The following is a 17,544-nucleotide window of genomic DNA, read 5'->3' as shown; positions in this document are numbered from 1 at the left end:
TCACCATAAATGTCAGCTCAACAGCATTGCCAGGTATGCTTGTTGATTGCAATATGCCTTACTATTTTTGCTTGTTAATCCATGTATGGTGCATCATAAAGATCAATTCTTGCACCACAAAACTTTATAACTGGCATCAACATTACCACTCCTTTGGAATCCTCTGGATGAGGATAAGTACTTTCATAGGAACTACCAAACACCCCAGTTCCAAATTCTATTTCTAGCATTCTAAGAACCAAAATACTTTAAGATTAACAACTGCTTTCAAATCCCAATGCTATACTAGATGTCTTTGTTCCTTCCTCAAATGCAATAACAAGATTCTTTATTTTGACTCGAAGACCCAGAAGCAGATTTTCCACCTTCTTTACAATCATTTGAACTCCATCATGCACACCTGGATAATTTAAGACTCCTCTTTCATGCACCTTTGTGTCTTTCACATGCTCTACATTAAGCCTTGAAGAATTTTTATTTGAATATGCTTCCAAACTAGAACATGCATCAGTACATTCAGAAGTCTTGACCTCAGTTCGTGGACTAAGAACAAGTTCAACACCCTCCAATTCAACCTCCCAATTGTCGATTGGCACTTTCCAAGGAAATTTGATTGATACATTGCTAATAAATCCTTCTTTGACACTGATTGCTGCTGCAACCAACTGTTGATTCAAATCTCGTCAAGCTTGGCAATTAAATGTAACCATCTCAAGTTCAACTAAATTTTACCCACTTGAAACCACTAGAACATGAGCATTAAAAGCTACAATAAAGCTTCTCCATAGTTTTTTTAATTTTATTAAAGAGACCAGTTTGGACCTATCCTGCTACGCATTCAAAGTCATATTGAAATAAAGAGCATGTTCAGACACAATGGATATTAGGTAATACTTCAATTTATTTTGGTAATTAACTTTCTAAGCTAGGTGGTTACAATATCAGAGCTCTGTGGAAATCATTCGAGCTTTATTCGTCTAGCCAGTTTCACCATGATGTTTTGTTAGATGCAATCTCCATGTCTTAACTACAAGCAATGCAAATAGACCTATTTTCATTAACTCTGCTTCAATTCTCAAATAATTTTCTGAACACAGGCTGATCAACTAGGCTCTGATACCATGTCAGTGAAATAGGATTTGTAACTTGTAATAGCACTTGTGGATTTTTATGTGTTTTCCAAGTTACTATAAGAATGAATATATACGTGAAATAAAGAGGCATGTCTCTTGAAGAGACATGTCTTTTTAACATATTAACTTACATTAGTTATAGTTATAACACATGTAATATACCCTTAATATATTATAATGATTATATATATATATATATCACTCTTAATATAAGTTAATTATTTCATATATAATATTTGTCATATATTATATATCTCATATATATAATATAATTTATCCGACAGAATTATAACATTAACAAATTTTATAGCTCTTCAATCACTAAATTAAGCATCATTAAACATTCTAAAGAAATCCCTTTGCAGACTGACATCAAATGAACTACAGGAAAAAACCGAAGTCACATGTATTTGCTGTTTAAGGTAACCTGCATTTTGCTACAATAAATGGTCATGCTAATTCCCAGTCTATCATAATGACTATGAGAACCAAATATGCCAGCATGAGGCCTGCAGACATTAACTTATTGCCAATTCGTCATGGCATTTTCTGACTCTTGGTTCTTTTCATTTCTGTATTATAGTTTAACAATTAACTTTTCCAAAGTAGGTGAGTTTTTCTCTCATGTGGTCAAGTTCAATCAATTTATCTTGGCTGAAAGATGTAAGGCTTCTTATATCAGTGAATCAAGCTTTTGAATTATAGGGCAATACTTATCCCAGCGATTAAAAGAGGATGAGTTTGTTGGCCTCGGGCCAAAAATAGCCATTGCATTTTAATCAAATGATCTGTGGGACTCTGGTAGCCCCTGCACATTCCAAGGAAAGTAAAGAGACATTCCAGCCTACCCTAGGGCTTCCAGAAACTTCCTCTCATCTTCTTGGACACACAATTTTCATTATAGCTTCTGCAGTTAAGATTATGGTTTTAGGTGACTTTCTAGTTTCCTTTTGCTCAGTTTGATATGTCAGATCTCTCATTTCATCCTTGCCTCATTTAGTGTTTTGTTATGCCTGCTTCTTTTAATTTCATCTATCATGTGTTTGGTTTCTTGTTTTCGTCTCCACATACAATGCACCTTTGGTACTTTCTCTGTCACTTCTTCAGACTAACAAAGATTGCTTCTTCGACATTGATTTTCTTTAAAAATATTGTCTAGATGCCCTATAAAATTTATTTCATTGTTAATTTACTACCCAAACTAATGCAATTCCAGCTTCTACCAATTCACTAGCATACACCAAGCTCAATAGCAATTGCTTTCCTAAAAACATATGGAAACCAGAAAAGCCTAAAAGGACTAACACATTTATTGCAGGGATTGCTATCACAAGAAGTTAATGTATTTCTTTTTCTCCTTTACTGCATATTCTAGCATTGAATTTTCTTAGCTTTGCTTCATTTTTACAGAGCACACCACTGCCACTATCTTGCACACAACCCACAGTCTTGCCAAACCACCCACTACACAGATTACATCTCTTCTCCTTAGTCCCCTGTGTCCTAAGAGATCACAGGATCCAAAGTTTTTCATTCAACTATACACAATCAGAAGTAAGAACCAGATCCTCACGGCCACCTTCAATTCTTTCTTCTACTCCTCTTCCTCTATTTACCTATTAATTGCCCATTTTCCCATACCATTCCTGCCTTTGCCAATCTTGCCACTGCCTTCTCCACTTATCACTCCAGGCCCATGGAGATAGTATAGCCCTAAGTAGATATATCTTTGAGGGGCTATTCTCAAAAGGTTGGACTTGCTCAGCATACAAGTGTTTTGGTGGAAATGACATGAAACTCATGAGGATCAAATGGAAATATTCCCAGCAAATATATGCAGGGAACTCGATATACACCATGGTAACTGTTTGTACATGTTTCAAACAGCCACGGGGCATTGCTGGCAATTTCTACTAAGCAGAACATCCATGTAAATCCAAAAACCTTCTCTAAGCAAGAAAAAAAGGTTTCCAAGACTCACAAGCTTAAAAATAGCAATATCCTTATCAACTTGATTAGTGTCTTGTATGAACTTTGAAACCCATCTTTCGTGGAAGACTATCTCTAGGAATTTGAATATGCTATTTGTAGCTTCCTCTAATGGAAAAGACCTTCTCAGGATTGTAAGCATATACTTAAGAGCCTCACTATCAAGAGTAGTGAGACATCAGGTTTTTCAGTAAAATTGGATAGTCATTAAAAAATTGAGAGTTACGCAAACCTTTTCCAACTTTTTATTATCCAAGCTTAAAACATTCTCTTTTGAAAATCCTTTCAATTGTTTCATTATTTTACCTAACAAGTCCACATCCAATGACTTTGAGAGCAAGACAAAAATCAAAAAACAATATTTTTCAGCTTACAGCAGTAAGCAGCATTGAATTTCCCACTGGATACTTCTACAAAAGCAGCAAATTGAGCATCAAATATAAGCTACATAATTTCTATTGAAGGAACCAGAATATTTTCTTCACTGATACTAAACTCAATAAATATCTTAATTAAAATGTATTCATTAATAATATAAAATACATCAACAGCAATTAAAGAGGCATTTGCGCCACTGATTTTCATGGCTACCTAATCCATATTTTCACTATGATTACCACTGGATAAAGAAACAATTCTAGTTAAAATCTAGCATTCCTTGAAAAACATTTATAGCATTGAATTCACAAACCTGTTCTTCCTGAAACTTTCAAAGCCATAGATGTCCAAGACACCAATTTGAGATACAAAATCTGGATCTTGTCCAATTGATTTGTTAATTTTATCAACCAACCTGTAGCAAGGTAAGTAGAATCATCTCTCCATCTAAGTATATATAAAACAGAAACCATATATATTTTTAATTCAACAGAGAAAGTAGTATATAAACGGTATGAGATGTGCACCAATCAAACAATCGTGAATATACAGTCTTTGCCAGAGCATCACGATTTATTGCAGCAGCAGGAGGATCAAGAGATTTTGTAATGTTCCCCTCTCGAGTCACAATAATGCGGGTGCATAGTGAATCTTGTAGTTCTTTTGCATCACACCTGAGATAAGGAAAATAAAGCTCAGTGCGGCTTTCTAGTTTTCACACGAAAACCTCAAGAGGCAAAGAGTTAATCATGCATGTATGGCTTTTCTTGCACTGCATTTATTACATTGATATGCTGAACAAATTTCTAACTTTTTACTATTTATATTCTATGTGAACATGATGCTAAAACCATACTTATTGACAAGAGCACAAATAATAAACAACTACCAAGCCTCCTAAGTTCACTCTTTGAAATCCATAAGATATATTCAAGTTGATGTTTCAGTGACAAATTGGAGTGTCGTATAGTGTGTAGTGAAATTGCATATATATTCAATAAGTTTTGATTAACAAAGTAAACAAAAAAGCAGAAAAGTAGATAAATTCTTATTATTGGAGTTAATCTTGCATCCCAAACCACCTAACTTCTATTAGGGCCATAATATTTAGGCAAGAACTTGTTATCATTCTTTTGCTACTTCACAGACATTTTCTTAAATGGTTGAAACCACGAAAGAAGAAAAAGAAAACTAACACTTCAATGTTCCTTTCACTCTCGTGATAGCCAACCTATTGTTTCGTTTAGTTCAACATGGCCGAATTCTTCTTGATATTTGACTTATTGTCGATGTAGAATGTCTCCTAATCAATGAGCATACCAAAGATATGGTACGATTACCCAAATATCAGAAATGCATTGGTATAGAAAAACACCTTGTCAACACCTAAGTTATGCAAAATCACTAACAAAGACAAGGGGGCTTAGTGGACAAACAACTCCCTGCTACACTAGGTGCCAAAAACACAAACAAGGAGAAGATGGGGAGGAAGACATCCACCTCCATATCATCTTGAATCCCTACACTTACCTTAAATAAAACAAGAACCAAGAAGTACAACACTTCACATGAGGCTTCTAAAATACCCTAAACGAACCCGGATTGACACAAGCTCACTTGAATCCACTCAGGCTCATTCAAACTCTTCCAAAGTTGCATAAAAATAATGAGACGGGACTACAACACCATTGAGACATCACAAGACATTGGTAGATTCATTTTGAGCCCAAGAGAAATGTGCCTAAACAAATAATCAAGATGAATCATCAAAACACAAGAATAATGCATATAACGCATACCCAATACCAACACCAACACCTGTAAACTAAACTATCTATTATAATCACAATGGATTAGAGCATCCTCCAAGAAGAGTATTCCATATTGATATACATAAATACCAACATTACTGGGAGACCCATTTCTAGACCCCTAAGACGTGTCTTGGGTACTGCTACTCACCTCCCATCTCAAAAACGTCTCTAGAGACTTAGTGGATGCTTAAGGTTCAGCCAATGATGTCTCCTACACTCTCCCGTTGAAAAAGCAACATCTCCCATGTTGAAAAAGTCAAAAATAAAAATTAAAAATCAAAACATAATAACATATATGATAGATTTCTGATTTTTGTTTTTTCGTTTGTGTATCAGCATTTTCCATTGAGCAAAATGACAATCTAATATGACACAATGTCATTTGACATTAGTGTATTTGAACTCAATGTTATGTTTCGTTCTTTCTTTCAAAGTTTTATGTCATGTTATTTTCTAGAAACATTTTAAATTTAAATTATTAAAAAAAACTTGACGTCTCCAAGTATCCCCCATCTCCTTTTTTTGAAAATTTGGCATATTAGTACTAGTACCAACCTCCAAGTACCCCTGTCTCCTGGTAACCGTGATAAATACATTATAACGGATACAAGTATCCCTTAGTTTATAGTATTATACATTGCATGAACAAAAATGAATATGAAGGGATAATAAGGGAGAGTGGGATGAAGTTGACTCCAATATCAATGTCTCAGGTCAGTCAAGGTGGTTAGCAATGCCACCAGAACATGTTGAACCTAAAGGTTGTGCTCATGGAAATAGTCACATGGCCCAAACACTCAAACAAAGCACATGACAAGGATATAGGCTTCACAAAACATATATAGAATACATTTATAAAGTACACATAAAGCATGATCACAAGTAGATATAACCAAGGGGAAGAACACCACACATTTCAATAAAAGAATCAAGCATAGAAAGGAATAGATAATCATTCATACGAGTGTACAACTCATTGAGCATCAATGGCTGAAAAAACCCAACATATATAACGTTATATGTTAACATACACAGCAACCCCAAAATGTCCATGAAACAACAACAAGGCAACACATTTTTAGGTAATACTCAAATCTATAGGGATAAATGCTATGAGAGAAAGAGCTAGGAGTGTCGTTACATAGTTCAAAGGGATAGCTCACACGGAATTGAGTAGTTCTCTCATCTAGACAAGGAGACTTTACTTTGCATGTCCCAGTGCATTGCAAACGAGCATGTCCACGTATCTTGGTTCCTTTCATTAATGTGTCATAAGTTTTCTCTTATTAAGGAAACATCCAATGAGTGAACTTGGCAGCCCCTTTGTGCCCTGGCCCCCTGGATGTCACTCTCATCACTGTCCACAATACGTATTCTCGGTTCATCAAAATGAAAACCACAACAAAAATTGAATGATTGAAAATTCCAATTCATAGAGCTTTCATCAAAATAAGCCAACTTCACATAATATGCACAATTGATCAATTCATCAAACCAACATAAAAACATATTAGAATTGGTCCCATTCAAAGTTTCACACACATTTACATTCTTCCAAAAATAGTCACATCAAAAATATAAAATTCTACTTTTAAAAAATAACACAAAAATCTCCAAAGCCAGGAAATACTGAAAATCACTCTTAAAATACCATGGAGAACAACAATAATTCAAAGTGAAAAACTCAAAAATTAAAAGCTAAGCTATCCTTTTTGTTCCCAATCAGCCAACACCACATTTCACACTCAATTTCCCGTTTAAACCACACAAACTAAATTTTGGCATTATAACATATCTTGAGGCCAAGTTTACAAATTTTTCTTTTGACTGAACCAATAAAATGGTTTTGTTTAAAACAAAAGAGTGTTTCGAATCATGATATAAATCAAATACAAACATTACAAATCAGATTGAATTAAAAACAATGGAGGGCTTACGATCCTACCTCAAAATTGTATTAAATCTTCACAGTTAAATCATTTTGCACACAACAAAGGCATGGATGATTCCTTTGAGCAGCAAGCAAAATTGGTGCAAAAACCCCTGCTTGCAGACATGGCTCCATGAGGCCAATCAGAGTTTTTCATGTTTTGTTTATGTTTTGTGTTCAATAAAATCCCATGGACCATTTGAGATCGCTATGAATAATTTTGTAAGGCATTATAAGCCACTTGTTCAAAGAAGACCTACAACATCTTGATAAAGTCAAATATGGCCAAATCACTCAAATGTATCCAAAGAGTGTAGAATTAATGTAACTTGAGTCTTGAAGTCATTTTAAGCATGTTTGAAAGTTTTAGGGAAGGTCTTGGGTCATTTGAATAAAAATTGTAAAAGTTGTTCAGAAATTGTCAATATCATCATGACAAACTTTTGCAACATGTTGACAACATTTTTAAAGATTGTTAAATGTTGTTTATGAGTAGTTGTAGGTTGGTTGGGTAGTTGAATATTATGCCAAATTGTATACATTTTATTCTCAAACTCAAACTAGTGAATTGGAGAAGATTGGAGAAGGGTTTTTTTTTTAATCAATAAAAGGTTTTTCTCAATATTTATTAGTTTTTTAATTTTACATTGTTGTGTATCCACGTTCAAAGTACAGGCATTGGGGAAAAAGAACAGGGAAGAAAACCCTCAATCTAGCCTAGGACACGAACATCTTGTCTATCTTATGATACAATTGCCTCTATTTGTTAACAAAGGACTTTGAGAAGGCATACCTTCTCTAACACGAAAGACAAAACTTAGTACATCATTATTGCATCTTTGATCTATATCCTTTTTACATTACTCAAATTCGATTCGTATTCTCCTTATTAAACTTTTTTTTGAAGCTTGATTGCTTTTTTAGATTTCCTACTTTATTATGTGCTCAAGATTCCAAAGTTTGAAATTCAAGTCAACAAATGTTTTTCTCCTGCATACTTTCTTTCAGCTAAGATCCTTATTAGTAATAGTAAATCATAAAATTATCATTTAATCAAAAATATTTCTGCAAATAACCTTTTTATGATAAATAGAGAAAATATATCTTTTCCTTACCCAATTTTGAAATATGAAATAATTTAATGATAAAGCAAAAATTGAATTATTCGGAAAGTTACTATTAGCAAAGTCTCGTATTAAGAGGCATTAAGAATCCTACACAACCTAAATCTATAAGATGAAATACGCTTCTATGCAATATGATAATATAGAAACAAATTACAATCAAATTAATAGTGAGTAGCTATTTAAAGAGAAGTCCTAAAAGAAAAAAGGAATGAGACACCATAACTCCAGACATCAAAAATCCTACTTATTGCGAAGAAACTATGAAAGGATTGTTCATCCTAGTGTGATAAGCAAAACTAATTGAATATTAATGCACCCTATAGTAAAATCCAAATGTAAAATGTATTTGAACCTAAAGCTTTTAACTTATAATATTTTGTCGAAGACTTCTACAATTATTGGATTATTGACTAATTTGATTGTTCTTTATTAGAGAATCTTCACCGTCTACTCCTTTGTTTGCAAATGTACCTGCTTCCTTATTTCCTTCTCGATATATGTGTTTGGTGCTCCTTTCTTCAAATTTATCAACTGTCTTTAATGCATATTCAATTTTGCAACTTAACATCCAATTTGGCATACTTATTTTCCTTAGTACATTTAAAATGATTTGTGAATCTCCTTCGATAACTAGCTTACTAATACCCAATTCCAAACTTAGGTTTAATCCTTCGATCAGAGCTTCTAATTCTACTAGATTATTTGATAACACCCCTAAAGGCTTGGATCGTTTTATTATCCACAAGCCTTTATCGGAGTGGATAATACAACCTAGTCCTGCAGGGCCTGGATTGCCTCTTGAGGATCCATCAAAATTTTGTTTAGCCCATCCTTTTGGAGGAGGTTCCCATTTGCATACAACCCTAGCTTGTTTATTAGCTTTTGAGTAGGTCATAGGTGGGTTAATGAGCTTTAGCCAATTTTTGCGCATTTCTACATCCCTCTTAGAAAAAGAGCCCTCTTCTTTGTTAGAGTTTCTTAAGTTATTGTTTTCTAATTCTATAATCCATCCTTACACTTTACTGAGAAACGAAGTTAATTCCATACTTTCATTCGTAAATATTCTTCTATTTATTTCCTTCCAAATTTCCCATAAAAGTGTCTGGGTGGAGATATTTTCCATAAATTTTTGTAGACCCTGGAATGCCAATTTTTAGGCCAACTATTTAGGAAATTTATTAAATTGTATGGGAATGCAGCTGACCAGTTAAGTTTTTGAAACAACCATTGCCAAAACTTCCTAGCAAAGGGACATTGGAACAACAAATCTTCAGCCGTCTTAGATTCATTTTCACATAAAGAGCATCTTGAGGGTCCCTCAAAATCCATCTTGGTAAACCTATCCGTCGTTAGGATTCTCTCTTGCAGAGCTGCCCAAAGAAAAATTCCAGCCTTGGGAAGACATGTTGCATCCCAACAAAGATTTAGAGGGATATCTATATTTTCCCATTGTTGGGATTTAATAACCATTTCATATCCTCTTTTAACACTATGATTCCCGCTTTGAGAAGCGCCACAATTTAACTTGTTCTTCCTATCTTTATGATTGGCTCATCTATTTTTCAGAAATTGTTCAAAATTTTGTTTATCCTGATTAGACAAATTAGTTTCTTCAATGGATTTCCACTTCCAATCTCTATATTGGTCAGCATTACTAACTTGTTTATAATCGCTTACATGATGACCCCACAAGTCAAATTAAGCATTTTTAATATTAGCTGGGAGGTTATAGCTATCAAGTCGAGGGAGTCCATCCCATGAATCTTCCCAGAATAAAGCCTTCTGACCTTGACCAATATCCCAAATAAGATTATTGGTTATAAGAGGCCAACTTTCCATCATGAAGTTCCAGGTTCTAGATCCTTTTGGCGGGTTTCAATTTCTAAAAAATGATAATGGGTCTACGCTATTCAAATACTTATGATATAAATTTTTCACTGCTTTTGTGTTCTTGAAACATTCTCCAAATTGATTTTGCCCCTAAAGCTTCATTTTGCCAACTCCAATTCTTAATTCCAACGCCTCCATATTCTTTAGGCCGACATATTCTATCTGATGTTATTAAAGCTTGTTTCTTTTTTCCTTCCATTCCTTGCCAAAAGAACTTCCTTAATCCACTATCTACGTGTTACATCCCAATTTTTGGCTCACTTTAAAAAATGTTCATATAGCCGTTGAGGTTTCACGTGAAGTCAGTAGACAAGTGAAATTAGTTACGATCATGCGAAATGGTAAGATGGTAAATCATTATAATTTCATATGCAGTTGGCATGCTAGTTAACAATTATGATGATATTTTGATGTTATTTTGGAAAGTTGGTTATCCATCATGAATTTAGGGAAAATGAAATGGTGGTTAACCGTTATGATGGTTCATGAATAATAACTGTTATGATAATTATGGTTTTTTTTTTGGGAATATGATATTATCATAGAGAATTTCTTCCCTGGAGAAGTACGTCGAAGGGGGGAAGCATTGCTAGAAAGGAGTTGGGCACATGGGAGCACCACCTATCATTGAGAAATAGGTAGGAGTCCTAAACCACCATGACAAAGGATGAAAGGGCTAGACAAGCAAGAAGAACAAAGGATGACCATGAGCTAACCAATTAAATTAAAATCTTATAAAACTCAAATAAAAAAATTTGCCTTCATTACATTAACAATCTCAATGTTTCTTGCAAATGCTATCATGTCTTAGTATAGTAATATCATGTCTATACTCATACTTGTGTGGGTATGAAATATGTATGTATGCACACACACACACACACACATATATATGCATGTGAAATTCATCTTTAGCGTACACGTGTGTATATATATATATATATATATCAAAGTTACTCAGGCAAGCATGACTATATGAGAATGACATTAATATACTAGCATGTGTATGGAGGATGTTGCCACCATCTTTTTATTTTGTTTTCGATCTTGACCATGGTCATTTATGTATCTATTTATTCTTTGGGTGGCCAACTTTATTGCCTTGACCCATCTTAGACATTGGGTCTTATGTTCAAATGAGATGAGAGAACCGTGCAATATTCTTTGCCACCTCAATTTTTTTTCATAACTAAGCAAGCACAAGCGATTTCTTGTTTTCTTGGCTCACCTATTTGAGAATGTTATTATATATTGGTTCCATTTTGAGAAGTTAGCCTCATAGCGAATTGGAGTGAATCCGATAAGTATATATAATATATGTTAATATACATGTTGATGAAAATCTAATATGAAAAGTAAGATTTTATAAGTATATATATATATATATATATATATATATATCATCAACTCGTATATACTTATATTATTAAATACATTCATTCGGATCAAATCTTAATAAGTATCGGCTGAATTAATAGTCATATGTCGATCAAGTATGTCGTTGGCTATATAAACCTTGAATCATTGTGGTTTGGGACACGATCATGTAGAGTCATGACTCTACGTGGCATGAGCCATGTAGGGGCATGCCCTTACATGACCGTGCCCTCATATATATAAATATTGTATTGATGACTAAAGATTCATATCAATAAAAATGGAAATATAATCTCATTTATAAATACAATCTACTACATATATATATAAAAAGTTCAGTCCATAGTTGGAAAACTCGCCAAAGGCAAAAACTTGCCAAGCCCCCTAAAAGTTTAATCGGGAAAAACTCGGCAATTGTAAAAAAAAACTCGAGAAAGTTCGGGAACCTAAAAAACTGCTAAAATTTAATTAAAAATACATTTATTTTGCAAAATTTAATGAGAAGATGCATCTAATAAGTTAATTAAAGAGAATACAAAAGAAACAAGCAGACTTTAGATATATATATAAATGTATAGTGCGTCCAAATGCAACAAACAATAAGAAAAAATGAATTTTTTCCCTTTTAAGCCGTCATAGGCCGTAGGCTAGGCAAACCGCAAGTTAAAAAAAAAAACTCACCGAGTAATTGGCGATTAATTGTGTTGCAGCCGAGTTTTTCGGTTCGCGAGTTAAGTGACGAAAAACTCGCCAAGCTGAAAAAATTGGCAATTTTTTAAAACTCGCCGAGTATTCGGCAATTTTTCCATCTATGATTCAGTCTACTACATTACTTCAATACAGTTCAAATGGGAAATCTGCACACATCAAGGAGTCATTGTTATTAGAACAACTGATACATGTAGACAAGGAAATAAATCAGAAACAAAGTTATACATTGCTAAGATTATTATATTAATCTATAGTTCAGTTTAGTATGTCTCCACCAATAATGATGGTATCAGAGCCAAACTGGTAGAGAGGTTGCTAAACTAAATTCTTAAAATAAGAGTGACATCATGGCAAACAATGTTAAGAGTCGAGGATAGACTTGATGGAGCAAAAAACTTCTTCTCGTGGAAAATTCGAATGACAACAATTCTTGAAGAATTGGAATTCGAATCATTCATTGAATCAAACATTTCAATATCAAAAGATCAGGGCAAAAAGGCTACTTGGAAAAGGCGAAATAACAAAGCCAGGATGATCATTGTTGATTCAATAAAAGATCATATTCTTCCTTCAATATCAAACCTGAAGAAAGTATTTCAAGTATTTAAAACAATTAAGGATACATTTGAGATCAACAACTCAAGTAGATTGCTTACATTAAAAAATCAACTTATGAATATAAAAATGAATAAAGGAGAGCCAGTCTCGTCCTACTTTGGAAGAATTTCCGAAATAAAAAATTAACTATCTTCTATTGGAAACAAAGTAGAAGATCAAGAATTATCCATAATAGCACTTAAAGAATTGCCTATATCTTGGGAAGCATTCATCCAAGTCATTAGCAGACCATCAATATCAGCTTTTGATCAACTTAAAAATAGTTGCACCTCTAAAGAATCAAGACTAATTTCTAGAGGGATCATTTCAAATCAAGAGGTACAAAATCAAGCTCTCTTCTTAGTCTCTAATAACAGAGGAAAGAAGAGAAAATTCAAAGGAAAGAAAAATGATAAACGTAAAGGAAATTATAATAGAAATGACTTCTCCAAAGTTCAATGTTACAAGTGTGAGAAATTTGGACATACCTTCCGACTTTGTCCAAAACGGGAAAAAATTCTAGCCTCCTTAGCAGAAACAAAAAAGGAAAAAGATTTATTATTCTACTCAGCTCTATCAAGTGAGATGAAATCCAACGAAAATGTCTGGATAATTGACAGTGGTGCATCTCGTCACATAACAGGATTCAAAGATAAGTTTGAAACTTTTGGAAATTATCTCACTGAAGGAGTCACCATTGGAGATAACTCCACCTGTCCAGTAAAAGGAATTGGGACCTGTTCTATAAAACTAAGAACTGGGGTTACTCGAAAATTGAAAGATGTTCTTTTCGTACCTAGCATAAAGAGGAATCTAGTATCCATCTCTAGACTTGCTGATGAAGGGTATCAAGTCAACTTTAATGAAGACAAAGTCTTGTATTGGCCTAAAAACAATAACCTCAAAAATGCTATCACCATAGGGACTAGAGATGGAACCCTATATAAACTATGTAACATTCAAAAGCAAGCCCTAAGTCACGAAGTAATAAATCCTAATGAAATATGGCATAGAAGGTTCGGACATATTGGATTCACTACACTACGAAATATAGAAAAAATCACCAATAGAACACCTAACCTGAATTCAAACCATATAGGCATTTGTAAAGGATGTGCTCTAGGAAAGAATGTAAAAAGACCACTTCCTCCTAGTGAACACAAATCTAAATCGGTTCTGGAACTAGTCCATACTGATTTATGTAGACCTATGCCAACAATTTCTCTAGGAGGATTCTCATACTACATAATCTATATTGATGATTTTTCTAGGAAAACCTGGATCTACTTTGTAAAAGTCAAAGAATCAAATGAGGTTCTATTGAAATTTTAAGAGTTCAAAGCAACTGTAAATTAAACATCAAAAAGAATAAAAACTCTGAGATCAAACAATGGGGGTGAATATACCTCCAAAAAATTTAAATTTTTATGCAACTCTATTGAGATTAAGAGGTAGTCTATTGTACCTTATAATTCTCAACAAAATGGGGTAGCAGAAAGAAAAAACAAAACCATTGTTGAAGGAACAAAGACCATGCTTCATGATCAAAATTTACACTTCTTATTCTGGGCGGAGGCCACTAATACAGCTATATATATTCAAAATAGATGCCCACACTCAATCCTAAAAAACATAACTCCTAAAGAAGTCTTTACAAAAATTAAACCTAACCTAAGTCATCTCAAAATATTTGGTTGCCCATTTACATTCACATACCTAAAGAAAAGAGAACCAAGTTAGAACCATTGGAAAGAAAGGAGTATTTGTTGGATACAGTGAGAACTCCAAAGGGTATAGAGTCTATGTACATAGGCAAAGATCAGTTGAAATCAGCGGAGATGTCAAATTTGAAGAAAACATTGCTTTAAAATTATCTACAAGTACAAAAGATGGGCCCATCACAGAATTACATGAAAATTTGCAAACTGAAAATCAGAGGGAGAACATATCAAAAGAGAATGAACTATTACCAGATACAAAAAATAAAGACATCTCTAATATCAAGAAAAAGCCATTATGAGCAAGGAAAATGATTGAAGAAAATAATGTTACACCAAATGAAAACTCCAGGGAAAGCAAGAAAAACATAAATAAATCTTGTTACACTGAACTAATAATTGAGCTTACAAAATTTGAACCATCAACTGTTGAAGAAGCCCTATCTTGTCAAGCATGGAAAGATGCTATGGTCGAAAAATATCAATCCAAATTACAAAACAATGTTTGGGATATTGTACCTAGGCCAAAAGACAAATCAATTGTTTCATCAAAGTAGTTATACAAAATCAAGTATGCTTCAGATGGTAGTATTGAAAAACATAAAGCAAGATTTGTTGCTCGAGGTTTCTCTCAAAAGGCAAATATTATTATGAGGAAACATTTGCTCCAGTTGCTTGATATACTTCAGTAAGGACAATTATTGCAATTGCCGCATCCAAAGGATGGAAGATACATCAAATGGATGTTAAGACCGCATTTCTGAATGGTGTCATTAACAAAGAAGTATATATCGAACAACTAGAAGGTTTTGTTATAAAAGATAAGAACCTATATGTATGTAAACTAAAGAAAGCCCTTTATGGCCTCAAACAAGCACCACGAGCTTGGTATGAAAGGATAGATAGCTACCTCTCCAAACTAGGATACTCCAAAAATGAAGTTGATCCTAACATATTTTTTAAAATATCTAATGATGACATGTTAATACTTGTTTTATATGTTGATGACTTATTAATAACAAGTAAGGATCATTTAATTAAAAGATGCAAACAAGATCTTATAGCTAAGTTTGAAATGAAGGATCTAGACCTTCTACACTACTTCTTGGGTCTAGAAGTATGTCAAAAGAAAGACCATATGTTCCTAAATCAAGGGAAGTACACCCTGGACATATTAACTAGATTTTTTTTTGGGTCTAGAAGTATGTCAAAAGAAAGACAATATGCTCCTAAATCAAGGGAGGTACACACTGGACATATTAACTAGATTTGGTATGATGGATTGCAAACCTCTAGCAACTCCGACGGATACAAATCTACACAAGCTAAAAAAACAAGTTGTGAGTTCAGAATCTATTAACCCCACTCTTTACAAACAGATTATTGGATCACTTATGTATCTAATAAACACTAGGCCTGATATCTGCTATGCCACCAATGTTTTAAGTCATTTCATGTGTGAACCAAAGAAAATTCATTTGATGGTTGCTAAACATACCTTGAGATATTTGCATGGTACTATTGGTCTTGGTTTGAAGTACAAAAATGTTGAGATTAAACTTGAAGGATATGCTGATTCTGATTGGGCTGGTTGTTCTATAAATCACAAGAGTACTACAGGATGTTGCTTCAATCTTGGATCAGCAATGATATCTTGGTTCAATAGAAAACAACCAACAATTGCCTTGAGTTCCACCGAAGCTGAATATGGCAGCCTCCATGGGAGCTCGCGAAGCAATTTGGCTGAAAAAGCTATTATTTGGACTCTTTGGAAAGAAACTAAGTCCCACAATAATTCATTATGATAACCAGAGCTGCGTCAAACTTTCTGCTAATCCTGTTTTCCACAATCGCTCAAAGCACATCGAAACTCCATACCATTACATAAAAGACATGGTTGACAGAAATGTTATCAAGTTGATTTATATCAGCACTAATGAGCAAAATGCTGACATTTTCACCAAGCCTCTTGCAAGGTTGAAAATTGAGTACTTCAGAGGTAAAATTGGTATAACAAATTTGTAAATTTGTAAGATACTTTTGTAATTCAATATATTCATGAATAATTGAAAATTAGATTGTTTTCAAACTTGTGTTATGAAAGGTGACGATCTTTCATATTGGTGAACTCAGTATTGTAGGGTGACAACCTTATCAATAATTGATCTATCTCCTAACATCAAAATGTGTTGGAGCAAAGTGTTATCATGGTTCTTCAGGCCGGATTTTGCCAGACACCATGAAAATTGCTATGGTTCTTCAGGCCAGATCTTGCTGGATACCATAACTTAATAGACCACACTTACGGTGGTCTTTTCTTGTATTTACCTCTGCTAAAGAGGGAGTCTTGAGAAGCTAGCCTCATAGTAAATTGGAGTAAATCCGATAAGTATATATAATATATGTTAATATACATGATGAAAATCTAATATGAAATGTCAGATTTTATAAGTACATATATCTATATATATACATATATATATGATTAAATACCATCATTCGGATCAAATCTTAATAAGTATCGGTTGAATTAATAGTCATATGCCATTGGCTATATAAACCTTGAATCATTGTGGTTTGGGACACGATCATGTAGAGTCATGTCTCTACGTGGCCTGAGCCATGTAGGGTCATGCCCTTACATGACCATGTCCTCATATATATAAATACTGTATTGATGACTGAAGATTCCTATCAATAACAATGGAAATATAATCTCACTTATAAACACAGTCTGCTGCATGTATATAAGTCACAAGTTCAGTCTACTACATTACTTCAGTACAGTTCAAAAGGGAAATCTGCACACATCAAGGAGGAGTCATTGTTATCAAAACAAGTGATACATGTAGACAAGGAAATAAATCAGAAACGGAGTTA

The 17,544-nt window shown here is 33.8% G+C and overlaps 1 protein-coding gene across 10 annotated transcripts in view; it reads right to left on the bottom strand.

The window, feature by feature from the left end:
• The window catches only part of LOC149575589 (myosin-11-like), a 329,180-nt gene that overhangs the window by 233,881 nt on the left and 77,755 nt on the right, over positions 1-17,544 (bottom strand). For all 10 annotated transcript variants that reach the window (XR_016360188.1, XR_016360187.1, XR_016360189.1 and 7 more), the window contains 2 exons: positions 4,028-4,174; positions 3,814-3,915 (listed from right to left, as the gene is read on the bottom strand). Coding sequence is in view for 7 of the 10 variants with exons in the window: in XM_089815351.1 (XP_089671477.1) it covers positions 3,814-3,915; positions 4,028-4,174 (249 nt within the window). In the remaining 3 variants the exon portion in view is untranslated. The remainder of the gene's footprint in view (positions 1-3,813; positions 3,916-4,027; positions 4,175-17,544) is intronic.

The sequence above is a fragment of the Cupressus sempervirens genome, chromosome 2 (genome assembly GCF_028749045.1).
Source record: "Cupressus sempervirens isolate cs-2001-9-10 chromosome 2, ASM2874904v1, whole genome shotgun sequence".
In the NCBI taxonomy this organism is placed as follows: domain Eukaryota; kingdom Viridiplantae; phylum Streptophyta; class Pinopsida; order Cupressales; family Cupressaceae; genus Cupressus; species Cupressus sempervirens.
This window is presented reverse-complemented; position numbering and strand designations above follow the sequence as displayed.